The following is a 14,129-nucleotide window of genomic DNA, read 5'->3' as shown; positions in this document are numbered from 1 at the left end:
AACTAAAATGATTTCTCTGTATTCTAGCACAGATAATCTAGTTGACATTGTTAACTAAAACTAAAACTAAAACTATTAAAAATCATATTCAGTAAATGAAACAAAGCAGAAATAAAATAAAATACAAATATTAAATGAAATACAATTAAAGTTGAATTACTAAAATTACTGAAACAAAAGCCGAAAAAATAAAGTTCACACACAAACAGGTTTGTTTTTATGGTTTATGGGGACTCTCCATAAGCGTAATGATTTTTATACTGTACAGACCGTATATTCTATTGCCCTACACCAACCCTACCCCTCACAGGAAACTTTCTGCATTTTTAGATTTTCAAAAAAACTCATTCTGAATGATTTATAAGCCTTTTGAATTACGGGGACACTGAAAAAAATGTCCTCATAAATCACCTTCTCGTTGTAATACCTATGTCATACCCATGTTATTATACAAATTTGTGTCCTCAAACCACATAAACATGCACACACACACACACACACACACAATATATAAACTTAAACTTAAACTAAAATGATAAAGCTAATTCAAAATATTAATTAATACCTTAATAGTATATGAATAATACTAATAAGACTTTACCACACAGTTTTTTAGTAAGCTGGCTAACCAGCTCTGTAGCTAGTGAATATTTCATTACTTACTGTACATTGCTAAGTCACGGATTAATATGAATATACAATATATAAGATAACTGAATGGAATATACTAATTATTCAGGTCTTGTTTTACACAATAATAGGATTACTACTTATTTTTTATTATTACTATTAGTGATTAGACTTTTTCTATGTACACAAAAGGCCTATTTCTCTCAAATATTGTTCACAGATGTCGCAAGTTTTGAGGGAGCGTGCAATTGGCATGCTGACTGCAGGAATGTCCACCAGAGCTGTTGCCCGTGAATTGAATGTTCATTTCTCTTCCCAGTTCTTCCATGGCCAGCATACTCACTGGACATGTCACCCATTGAGCATGTTTGGGATGCTCTGGATCGGCGTATACGACAGCGTGTTCCAGTTCCTGCCAATATCCAGCAACTTCGCACAGCCATTGAAGAGGAGTGTACCAATATTCCACAGGCCACAATCAACAACCTGATCAACTCTATGCGAAGGAGATGTGTTGCACTGCATGAGGCAAACGGCGGTCAGACCAGACACATTTTAGAGTGGCCTTTTATTGTGGCCAGCCTAAGGCACACCTGTGCAATAATCATGATATCTAATCAGCATCTTGATATGCCACACCTGTGAGGTGGATGGATTATCTCGGCAAAGGAGAAGTGCTCACTAACACAGATTTAGACAGATTTGTGAACAATATTTGAGAGAAATAGGCCTTTTGTGTACATAGAAAAAGTATTAGATCTTTGAGTTCAGCTCATGAAAAATGGGGGCAAAAACAAAAGTGTTGCATTTATAATTTTGTTCAGTATATATATATATAGAAAAAATAAAACATTTATTACAGGGGAAAGCTCATGGATCGCCCTTTGCAGGATTCAAACCTACAACCAAACCAGTGCTTATACCATTAGGCCACCAACACCAGGTCTGTTCTACAAACACCTGCAATTTTTTTTTTAAGATTGGAAGGTTAAGGCTTGTTTGGATCATTTTATGCTGGTGCAGCGTGTTGTTCTCAGAGTCGCCAGCAGCAGATGGCAGCAGTGAGGACGGACTGAGAGAGGCGTGTGCTACAGAGTCAGCATGTGAGGGCTATCTCTTCTGCATGGCTAGCACTGACACTAAAGCACAGGCGTGACAAACCCACCGCTGCAGCACAGAGGCCGGCTGTGCATGTTTGGCAGAAACGTGCCAAATTAATGACGTCATTAAAACTGAAACAAAGAATGAGCAATATATGCATATATATGACATACTTGCAACAGAAGACAGAAAACAGAAATCAAAACATATGTTTTTGGGTTATAGCATATGCAGGAACATCCAGTCTTCTGCACGAGTTTATCTCCACCCACTCTCTGGTGGAGAGAGAAGAGACAAGGCAGTGCGTTATGTGTGTGTGTACCTGAGAGTCCTCCAACATCCATCTTTTTCAAGTTCTTAGCCTCAAGGATACAGATGGTGAGTTTTCCAGCTGTAGGTACATAGCGCAGAGAGATGCAGATATCCCCAAGCTTTTCAGGCTGTTTTGGGGAAAATGAAATGGGCAGTTTTAAAGGGACAGTCTTTTTTTGGCATCTAGGTTTGGCATACGAAATCACAATGCCGCTGTAACTGGGTTTGCCTACGCTGCACCGCTTTCTTCACGCCATCTCTGGATGAAGAGGCTGTGCAGCAAGTCGTGTTGACAGAGTTTAGAGTGGAGGGAAAGCTTCAGAATAAAGTTCATTGTTGAAATTATGTGAACAACACACGGTATCTGTGTATGTCCGAGCACATGCACACTTTGGTCAGAGCGGTAATAATGCTGTTAAAGGTGTTTAGGTGCCTGTTTATTGTGATTAAAATTGTGTACACCACATAGTTTAATGTAATTATGGTTACGATTAAGGCGCATAACTGCATTAGTTTGATCGAAGCACTGTGTTTATTAAATGAGGAAAAGTTTAATTGCAATTTTGCCCAAATCACATTATGATCGCATTATGAGTGTGCATGTAAGCGTAGTCAATAATGCCAAATGCTGGGTGTCCGATCATGTGTCGTGACATGCCCAATTGGATATTTAAATCTTACAAATTAGAATATTTAAATCTTACAAATTAGATCAGATTAGAAATATTTTCCTAAATTGGGAAAAGTTCTGAATAATTATTATTTTAATGTTTTTGAAAGACGTTTCTTATGTTTAGCAAGGCTGCATTTATTTGATCAGAAATACATCAAAACTGAAATATGTTAAATATTTTAAACATTTAAAACAACTATTTTCTCTTTGAATAAATGTAATTTATTCCTGTGATCAAAGCTGAATTTTCAGCATCATTACTCCAGTCTTCAGTGTCACATGATCCTTCAGAAATCATTCTAATATGCTGATCAATGCTGCTCAAGAAACATTTCTTATTATTATCAATGTTGAAAAGATATTCAACATTGATAGATTAATACTTTTATTCAGCAAGGATGTTTACACTAATACTAAAATATTATGCTATTATACTGTATATAACTGTTTTAAACATAGGTCTGTATAATAAAAACTGTTATTAATAATTGACCACTAATAATTGATAGTAACTGAGCATCAAATCAGCATATCAGAATGATTTCTGAAGGATCATGTGACACTTAAGACTGGAGTAATGATGCTGAAAATTCAGCTTTACATCACAGGAATAAATTACAATTTACAATATATTCACACAGAAAACTGTTATTTTAATAATATCTCACAGTATGCGTTTACTGTGTTTTTGAGCAAGCAAAAGCATCTTTGGTGAGAGACTATTTTCTTAATTATTCCATTAAATTATTATACATTTTTTTCTCCACTATTCACTTTAGTTGATGAACTGTATGAAAAAGAGCAGCTTGAACATTCTGCTAACATCTTTTTTTCCCCCTACGGTTTGGCACAACATAGGGGACTGAATAAAACATTGAATAAAACATCAATAGTGTCTCATCAATCAGTAATTTTAATGAAAATGTGTTAAGGTAGAAAGGAATAGCATTATGTAACATTATGGGCGTAAAAGCATGTTTAGAGGAGCTGGTTCATTAACTCTCATTATTATTAGAGGACGACAGCTGCTAGTTATCGTGAAGTGAATGCCAGATGCAGGACAGGTGTACCTCCTCTTTCTCTGCGCTATCCAGGTCTCTCCATTGCTCGATAGGTTGTGCCAGGTCCAGGGTGTTCATGGGAATCTTCACCTCACCGATCACATCATGCTTTGAGAAACGGTCGAAGTCGTACACAGACATGACTAGAGTCTTTCCTCCCATTTCAGTGAACGGAATCTAGAAATCAACATCAGCTCATGAGTACTTTGACAGACTAGTGTGTTGGGTGCCGAAACCTGGCATAAACTGGTAGTGTACTGTAAAAGATACTCTACCTTAAAGTGGAAAGTCTCGTTGAAGACGGGGTTGAGGGTTTTCTTGTGCACCTTGGTGTCAAACTTCTTCTTCTTGTCTGGGAGAATAAAAACTTTGACATACGGGTCTGAGGTCCCGCCACTGTCCATGGAGAGAAGATCTGCAGCTTGCAGGATGCCCACTGTCAGCTGCATGATAAGAGTGTCAGTCTTTACTGAGCAAAATCTGTTGTAACTTTTTACATGATTGCTGGTTGTGCCACAAGAGTCATATGAAACCAGCATGATTTTTCCTTTTCTTAATCTGGCACAATCTAAAGGAGCATCACATTAGCAAAGTTTTGTGGTCAAAAATGTCCAGCGTCTGTCAAACCTAGTAGATTTATGTTGGTCAGCATGGCAAATTTGCATGAGAATTTTAAACCTGGATTAAATCTTTTGCCCTCATGCAGAATTCTAGAATGCATATATTCTATTGAAATGACTGGATTTTGAGCCTGAAAATGGTAAAAAAAAAAAAAAAAAAAAAAAAAAAAAAAAAAAAAAAAAAAAAAAAAGGTAAATATGACCACATATTTAACTAAAACCATAAAAAAATTTTTATAGAGTATAAATAGTTAACTTCATAAAATAAATACATGTAACAGAAATACAATACAATATATATATGAAAAAAAACTTAAAATAAATAAAATATACATAAAATAAATAAAAAATTAAAATAACTAAAACTGAAATAAAATTAATAAAAACTAGACATTTAAAAAAATACAACAACAACAAAATGACAACAATTGTAACTAAAATTTAAATGAAATGGGAAATTTTTTTTTTTTCAAAATATCAATAAAAACTGTAATGCTACGATACTAAAATAACACTGGACGTAATTGACCCTTTACTCCCTGACTTTTTGTCCATTTGTGAATATTTCTGAGATGTTTTTAAAGTGTTTTTAAACAACCTTAGGGATAGCTTTAAACAATAATTGGATAATGTGTCCTGGTTTTTAATTCATGCCACTATTTCTAGGTGTTTAGTTTCTGTATAGAGATTTGTTTCACTCAGCTTGCTGTACATTAAAATATTTTGACATGAAAAATGCACTTGATGTACACTTAAAATACAAAAATAGCTGAAGAACAGCATAGTATGCTCATACAAAAGATGAGAATAATGTTATGTGTATGTAGGACAAATCTGGGCATTAATGTGAACTGATAAACAGAAAGATTAAGACATAATTCACTTAGATATTCAAGCGGATGTGTTTAAACACACTGTAAAGCGTAAAGTGGCCTTACCTTGTTGTCAGAGAAGTCGTAGTCTAGGGAGAACTGTAGTTTGCCAAGCTTCTCCTTCTCTTTCGGTTCCTCCTCTTTCTCTTCAGTTATTCCCATGTCTATATCTTCTTCATCATCATCCTCGTCCTGTTTCTGGAGAGACAGAAGCACAGATGGACGTTAGAGGAGAAACTAGAGCAAAGGCAAAGGAAGGTAAATGAAGTTCCCCAAACATGGTTCGTCGGGCCAATTCTCAGCTTACCTGAAGTTTGCCAGGTGTCAAACCACCCGGGTGTTACTGTATGTAACCGTGTCAGTGATGACCTTCATAGCAACATGACTTGATTTCACTTTTCCTATCATGACACCATTTGCAATCGTCTACATTACTTTTGCGGAGGGAAAGACAGACAGAAGGCTTCTAGTCTTTCTGAAGCAGTCTGTCCATAAATCGATTCTCAGTCTGCAGAGTATGTTAAAACCCCGAGAGATGAGGACGGAGTCTAAAGGGCTCGCTTTTGCACAGGAAGAAAGATTCAGAAGATACAAAAGCGAAGTGTTAAAGCCAATACACATATCAGCCCAAATATATAATGTAAAATGATGGACATTTTGGAAGAAACGTTTGGCAGACAGATACTAAAGATCACAGTACAGGAGCAGAATGAGTGTTATTTTACACATCATCATTTCTCACAGTCCTGCTGCAATGGGGAAAAAAAGCTGAAATGAATCTTAATGAACTTATATCGTCATTTAATGATTCTGTTGTAATTAGTACGTTTGTGCCCTGTGCTGTAATTGAATATTTTATACTTGACAAGGCTGTCTATTGTGTGCAAAATATACTTTAACATGTCTTTTTAGATTCAGTTAAACATAATAGTGTAATCATAAAAGAAGAAACATCAAATTAATTGCAGTAAAGAGAAACAATGACATGGAAAAGCCTATGTCGAGAGAGAGAGAGAGAGAGAGTCTATGAAACAGTCTTTGCTAATACAATTCTTCCAATAATTTGGATTATATGGGTAGTGTATAGCATATTTTTCATGGGATTTGCCAAATTATGTGGTCTGTGGCATCACATCTTATTCAAAGAACATGTTATGCTCCTACGCCTTCCACAGACAATATAAATACATTTAGACCACTTAACTTAGTGATTGCTATCGGGATGTGAAGAGACTTTCAACCAGCATGTTTTCAACCAAATCACCTACCGTGCCTTGAAAGAAATGAAAAGAAACACAAACTGAACTCGGTGTGAAAAAACAAGTATCCATGACAAAGATTGTATTAGTCTCTCAGTATGTATTTTTAATAATGTTAAAATGGTTTAATATTTATGAATTAGATTTAGTATGCATCCATGTCATTGCAAGTGTAGTGCACTTGCGGAGAGACTCCGCCCACACACTCTTCTGATTGGCTGTGATTTTTGATTGAGGTTTTCACGTCACATAGGCCTAACCGTGTCGCGACTTTTGTGAACTTACAAATTGCTTGTCGCTGGAATTGTATTGCATCACGCCCGATTATGACACAGTGTAAGCAGTAAAGTAGACCAGACATTATGCTGATAACCGAAAGTCTCTCTCTGCTAGCCTAGCATTTGTGTCCTCTGAAAGACTTGGAGTTAACATAGTACATAACCCTGTTACGTGACTAACACTGCTTTGGGCGCAATAGCGACCCCAGCAAGCTCATCCACGTGGGAACATCCAACCGCACTACTGGATCCCCGCGGTGCTCATCAGATCAAGCATTTCTGAGATTTGTTATGCACTTTGAAGAATTTATGCAGCCTCAAATGCAATGCTGGTGAAACAGCAAATATTAGCTTACATGGAGATGTCTGCTTCAGCTTTGGGAAAAACAAGAAAAGAAAAGAAATACAAGAATACAAGACGAATGAAAAGAGTTGAATCAGAATGTCTCTAATCGAACAAAAAATGCTTGGGGTGAGGATTCATCCTTCCTGACCACTCACCCCAAAATATACAAACACACACAAATTCAAAAACACGCGCTCTCTCTCTCTCTCTCTTTCTCTCTCTCACACAAGCAGCAACGAAAAAAAACACAATTTCTTATATCTTAACTGACAGGATAGAATGCATTCATGCATGCCAAGCCACACACAAAATGCAAAGTCTGAAAATATTCCTCATTGATTGCATAATTGTTCAAACCATAGTGAATAAAACGATGCTGGTATTAAATCTGGAGGATGATTAATGATGAAACGGACTAATGCGGTATTGCTAATATGAAGTGTGCGGTGGTTCTCTTGCGTAACCTTCAGGAGACTTGCATTGAGCATTCAGAGGCAGTCATGCTAAGTTCTAGCACATTCATCTTAGTAAAGGTGGCAGATGGAATAAGAAACGGTGAAGGAGAAATAATTCACTCACAATAAACGATTATTTGCACCAACAGCCCTGTGATCAAATTAGCATGTAATGATTAACCATGTTTATTACAACATGATTTAAGTTCATAATTTAAACTTATTCAGCCTAGTTTTTTTAGGTGCTATTCACTACCCCAAGAAAAATCTAAACAAAACACTGGCCTGTTATGTGTCGAAAATGTATGATGTGCTTTATTTCGTGAGAAACCAGTAAAATGCATGTGTGTAAAGTGGAATTATTAATCATGAAGGCATTTTAAAAAGGTTATTACATGATACATTAAACCTCGGTTCAGTTGTTGGGGCAGTGAGATATCAAAGGTGAAGTGTGTAATTTCCGAGCCACTAAGCTTTGCCGAATTGAAAAGATGAAGACTGTTTTCAAACAGGTTTCCCATGTCATCTGTCATTGGTCGGATAACAGACAGCTCTGCCTCAAACTCACACCACTGGTTGAGCACAAGAGCCCAATGTTTGGATAGTTAGCATTGCACTGTTAGCCTAATATTAACTACATAATCACAGGGACAAAAGCATATTTATTGACGGCTATTTAAAAGTAGCCGTGCATTCTTAATTTTACCTTTGAAAGCAAAACACCAACTGCAAATATTTCATTAATTTATAGATGTTTTACCATTTCTTTTGAAAGAAATGAATAGATTTATTCAGCAGGGATGCATTTAATTGATCAAAAGTGACAGAAAAAAAAGCTTTTCTTTTGAATCTTGAAAAAAAGTGTTTCACTGTTTTCACAAAATATGAAGAAGCACAACTGTTTTCAACATTGATAGTAATAAGAAATGTTTCTTGAGCAGCAAATCAGCACATTATACTGATTTCTGAAGGATCATGTGACACTGAAGACTGGAGTAATGATGCTGAAAATTCAGCTTTGATCACAGGAATAAATTACATTTTATAATATATTTACAAAGAAAACTGTTTTCAAATGTAATAATATTTTACAATATTGCTATTTTTACTGTATTATTGATCAAATAAATGCAGCCTTGGTGAGTAGAAGAGACCTCTTTAAAAAATAAAAAATAAAAATAAAAAATAAAAAAAAGATTTTATATTTTTGGATATATATATATATCTGTTATCTTATAGTGATAGTTCACCCAAAAATGAAAATCCTGTCATCATTTACTCTCCCTCACATTATTTCAAATCTGCCAAATTTCAGCAAATGTCACGTATTTCCACATCATTTACATTAAGAGCTTTAACACTGAAAATATTACACACATCACCCTTGACAATATTTCAAACTAAAGCACACTAAGCTGGCACACACACACTAACACACACACCAAAAAAAAACAAACAAACAAAAAAACTAAACCATTACAACAGGTCTCCTGGTGAAAGGCTGTTTCCCACACCACCTACTTCATCCCACGACTCATCTCTACATTTCAGGAAGAAAATAAAAGCTTCTTTGTTTCTTTCCACACAATGGGTCGTCCAGGAAAGTTACTCTCAAGTCAAGTCATGGTCATTCACTGGTGCCTGTATGAAGGGCATGCATTGGGCTTTGTCTCAAACGCTGCTTCACCTCATCTGGACATTTCTTTGGTTTCTTTTGCTACTAGCTAACTGCTTTAAGAAAAGGATGTATAAAGATGTTGCATAACTTAAGTTAGGGATCATTTAAGGGACAGATTTGTGATAGGTGAAGCAGCTTTCAGAGGACAAATCACCAACCGTACCCTTTCAACATGCATGTTAGTGAGGATTGGTGTGTTGGTGTCTCAATAAGCTAGGATGAAGTTTAAGTTCATAACCAAATGCACATCCACTTCTAAAGGGCCATTCCTTCTACTCGTTTGGCTGTACCCCCCATCCCGTTCATGTGGCATGTCAAACTGGTGGAATGCGAGCCCTCCCCAAACCAACCCCAGACTAGCTCCTCAAGCAACCTCAGCACCCCTGCAGCTCGCAAGACTCAAGAAGAAGCCAAAAAGTTCATTCCCAGCCAGTTTTCATAGCCCAGTTCCCCCCGCCCTGGTCTGAGCTTACACCAGGCAGTCAGAGAGGGGCACTGCAAGCCATGTCACACCTACCGTAAGAAGACAGGTCCAGCACAGTCAAGATACACGGAGCACATATCAGACACAAAGTGGGAAGGATAGAGAGATGAAGAAACGGAGAGAGAGGGAGAGATTGAACTCACAGAAGGCAGAATCAAGTAGAAGAAATCAAGTAACACTTAATGAACATGTATCAAAAATGACACACTTTTGTTTAAATAAACACATTGTGTTATTGGCTAATACAAACATCAAATTTAACCAAAGAAATTTGAGAAGCAAACCACATAGAGGCCCATTTATTATACAGTAAGGGAGACTGAGGGCAACTGTAATGCATTAAATGTCTTAAATTATTTAAAAAAATTTTACCATGACATAATTTCATCTGTTAACTACAGTTATTATGATTATTATTATAATATTATATATTATATAAATATGACCATTTATATTTATAATATCATATGTGTGTGTATTATATATATATATATATATATATATATATATATATATAATACATTTTGTATAATTGAACAAAACATTTTATTTAAAATATATGTTTTTTTATCATAATATCTAAATAAAGACTCTTGATTATTTCAGATAATTATATAGCACTATAGGTCAACACTATTCAATAATATCAATAAGTATTAAAGCAGTCTTATTATATTTTGAATTTTGCTCTTATCTGAGAGTGTTATTTTAGTATCATTGAAATACTATTATAGTTTTAATATTTAAAAATTGTGAATATACTTATAGTTTTAATATTTTTATTTTAGCATTTTCATTTTGTTCATAATTTTTGTTCATTTTATTTTTTATTAGGTTTTACTTCAGTTTTAGTTTAAGTTAGTTTAGTTAAACTATGAAAATGAGAAATGCTGCAAAATTAAAAAGTTTAAGTAGGTTTTTTTTAAGTAATGCTTTTTTATGGGTTTTATCTTTCGTTAACTATAATAACCCTGATTTGAGATACACTGGTATAACTATATTTACATTAATAATTAATAGTGTGCAGTTACTGATTTTTAACTTTGTCAATATGACTAATTAGGCAAAATACTGTAGTTTAAATTTTTTTGTACCAAAATAAATGCATTGGACAGTTATTATTATTATTTTATATATCTATTATATATCTATATCTATTATTATTTATACATATTTGTATTCATTTGCAATAATTTATATTCATATTTAGTTCAATATCAAATCGAATCATTCTCATTATATCTCTATTAAAGTGTTTATTTTGCCACATATACAGTAAATGGTACTTATACTGTTCAAAAAGCTAGCAGACAGTATTCAGTAAGTTATGAAGGGGAAAAAACTATTACAATAGCCCCTGGTCTCCCATAAATAATAAGCTTGTCTTGAAGGTGTTTATGCACAACTAAGTTTGAGATTATTTATATAGAAAATTATATATTAGGATATGAATTTTAATGATTACCAAAGGGAAATTAGCTTGTCACAATTGCAAACATACAGCACACAGCGGGATCTGTCACAACACGGCAAATACAGCCAAACTCTTTAGCTACTCAGTTATTATATTTCCAGCACAGATAAAAAAAGATTTAGTGCTGCTGTGCGTTCGCTGGAAAGTGTGTCATTTTTAACACAAAAGCACAAGAGATTTACAGCAAATACATTCTTTTGGAAACCAAATTATACGAACACGGCAAATGAAATGACGTGGCGGAAATCTTTCATGTTGCTTTCCTGCTTTACAGGCAGCAAATGATGTATAACACTGAATATTTTATATTCCATGAATATTAAATGGCTCAAAAATCTTTTCAGAATACCAACCATCCATTTGCTTGACCTAGAAGCTATATTAAGGATATGTGAAGGGTAGTAACACAGCCGTTTTTAAAACAGACAAGCTCGCTGAGTCTTTCAAATTTGAATCTTTTCAAATAATATATTGCTTTGTTAAAGGCATTAAACAAGTGAAAGATTCAGATTAGATATGTATTGAACGCTATTAAACTCATTAGCAACAGACGGAAATTAGGAAGTGGAAAAACATTAATCTTTCTGTCTCTCTGTACAAAGTTTTAAAGGAATAGTTCACCCAAAATTTAAATGTAGACATCATTTATTCACTCTTAAGTCATTCTGTTGTGAGACATAAAAGGAGATGTTGAGCAGAATGTTCAAGCTGCACATGCAATCAAAGCGAATTGTGATTTTTACTGCCAAGCTCCAAAAAGTCAAATAAGCATCAGGTTGGTGTGATTAACAAAGAGAAATATAAGAAATCATTATCTGAATTTATGGATTTTTATATCATTTTGGAGCTTGGCATTATAAAACACCATCTACTTTCATTGTATCTAAAATAACAACTTGTAAAACTTCTGTAACATCTCATTTTTTGTCATGAAAGAAAGAAATACAGGGCTGAAACATCAGAATGAGTAAGTATGATATAAAATATTAATTTTGATGTGAACTATCCCTTTAAGGCTGAAGAGCGCCGGTGTCGGGTGTTCGTACCTCTCCTCCCTTCATGTTCTTCATTCCCATGTCTCCCTTGCCTTTCTTTCCCTTTTTGCCTTTTTTCTTCTTAAGGCAGGTCTTTTTAACGATGCAGAAGCAGCACGTGAGAATGAGGACCACGGCTACGATGGCGATGGCGATGATGGCCCAGGGAGGCACTAAAAGTGAGAGAAGGACAGAGAAAGATGGAGGAACAGAGGCTGGAAATACAAATCTAGATTGATCAGGGCCATTAAGAGAGCCGAGCTTGTCTTCACCATTACCTTCATCAATGGAGAACAGGACTACAGCTTAAATCTCACTGCTTGTAGGGGAGAGTGTATGTAACTGCAAAAAATGTAGCTTCAGGCATATTCTAGATAATGAAAGTTTGTCAAGACAAGTGCTGCACCCCTAATAGTCGACTGAACGTTAGTTGACAAGAAGCTTAGTCGACCAAAATTGTATAAGTCTGTTAGTCACAAATAAAAAAAACTGCCTGTGTTCATGAAGGAAAGATCCTTGAAGTGATTACCGTGGCGATTCTAAGATTTCAATATTAGGGGGCTCAGTCCCCGATGATGGTATGATTAAAATAATAATATATTGTTTAACAATATATACAATAGGTTGCACACAGCTAGATACAGCTTGAATATTGATTTAATTTCAAATTATTTTAACTAACCATATTCATTTAGAATAGACAAACCTTATTTTACTGTAATTGTCTAGTTTGGAAGTATGTTTAATCTGCCCTATATTAAACCATTCCTTTTTGTTTTCTATTTAAATAAATAAATAAATAGCAGCACATGGATCTATCAATTTGCCACTTCTATAATTCATAGTGACATCAAAAATGTCTCTAGGTTACATATGTAACCATGGTTCCCCGAGGAAATGAGACGCTGCTTCGAGTCGCTTTGGGAACGCCCTTGCGTGACCGTGTTCTGAAGCACGTGTCAAATCCGTCCAATGGAGCAGCGAGACGTCACAAGCAGGGTGACGTAAGCACCAGAAAGCACAAAAGCGCATCCGGCCGGGCGCCACCCAGCTTCGATGAAGTAGCACCAGCAGGGACTTGGTAGTATGACAAAGAGACGCAGCGTCTCGTTCCCTCGGGGGACCATGGTTACATACGTAACCTAGAGACGTTCCCCTTCAGGAACTCGAGCTGCGTCGAGTCGCTTTGGGAACGAGAATACCCACTGCGCCATACTACCAAGTCCCTGCCTGTGTGTGTATCCTATGAGCACATCACGAAGAGAGAACTTGGGAACCTGGGGTAGAAGCCAGGTCTAGGTTGTAAAAGCGGACAAAAGTGTGCGGAGAGGACCAGCGCGCCGCAGCACAAATGTCCTGCAAGGCCACACCCAAGTTGAAAGCCTTGGAGGCCACCATACTCCTGGTTGAGTGCGCTCTGACCCCCATAGGTGACGGGAGGCCAGAGGACTCGTAGGCTAGTGAGATGGCCTCGACCACCCACCTACTCATAGTCTGCTTGGTCGCCGGAAATCCCTTCTTTGGCGGACCAAAACAAACAAAAAGCTGATCTGCCTTACGCCACGGGGCAGCTCTGTGTGCGTAAGCGTCCAGTGCTCGAACTGGACAGAGCAGATTACGCCTTTCTTGGCCTACTTCCTGGTACGGAGGAGGACAGAATGCCTTAAGTACTATGGGCCCTGGTGAAGAAGTGGGCACCTTAGGGACATACCCGGCCCTCGGGTAAAGGAATGCCCTAACCATGCCTGGAGCAAATTCCAGGCATGAAACAGAAAGTGCCTGAAGATCCCCGATCCTTTTTAGTGAGGAAATAGCGAGGAGAAAGATGGTCTTGAGCCTGAGCAACTTGACC

At 36.3% G+C, this 14,129-nt stretch overlaps 1 protein-coding gene across 4 annotated transcripts in view; it reads right to left on the bottom strand.

The window, feature by feature from the left end:
* The window catches only part of LOC107598127 (synaptotagmin-2-like), a 106,019-nt gene that overhangs the window by 1,413 nt on the left and 90,477 nt on the right, over window positions 1-14,129 (bottom strand). For 3 of the 4 annotated variants that reach the window (XM_016289397.1, XM_016289398.1, XM_016289396.1), the window contains exons 3-7: window positions 12,290-12,450; window positions 5,336-5,467; window positions 4,053-4,220; window positions 3,787-3,954; window positions 2,054-2,171 (exon numbers count right to left, since the gene is read on the bottom strand). In XM_016289397.1, coding sequence (XP_016144883.1) covers window positions 2,054-2,171; window positions 3,787-3,954; window positions 4,053-4,220; window positions 5,336-5,467; window positions 12,290-12,450 — 747 coding nt within the window. The remainder of the gene's footprint in view (window positions 1-2,053; window positions 2,172-3,786; window positions 3,955-4,052; window positions 4,221-5,335; window positions 5,468-12,289; window positions 12,451-14,129) is intronic. The other variant, XM_016289399.1, reaches the window with a different exon arrangement.

This window comes from Sinocyclocheilus grahami, unplaced genomic scaffold, assembly GCF_001515645.1.
Source record: "Sinocyclocheilus grahami isolate Dianchi unplaced genomic scaffold, SAMN03320097.WGS_v1.1 scaffold245.1, whole genome shotgun sequence".
In the NCBI taxonomy this organism is placed as follows: Eukaryota; Metazoa; Chordata; class Actinopteri; order Cypriniformes; family Cyprinidae; genus Sinocyclocheilus; species Sinocyclocheilus grahami.
Note: the sequence above shows the minus strand (reverse complement) of the source record. Positions and strands in the feature narration are given on the sequence as shown.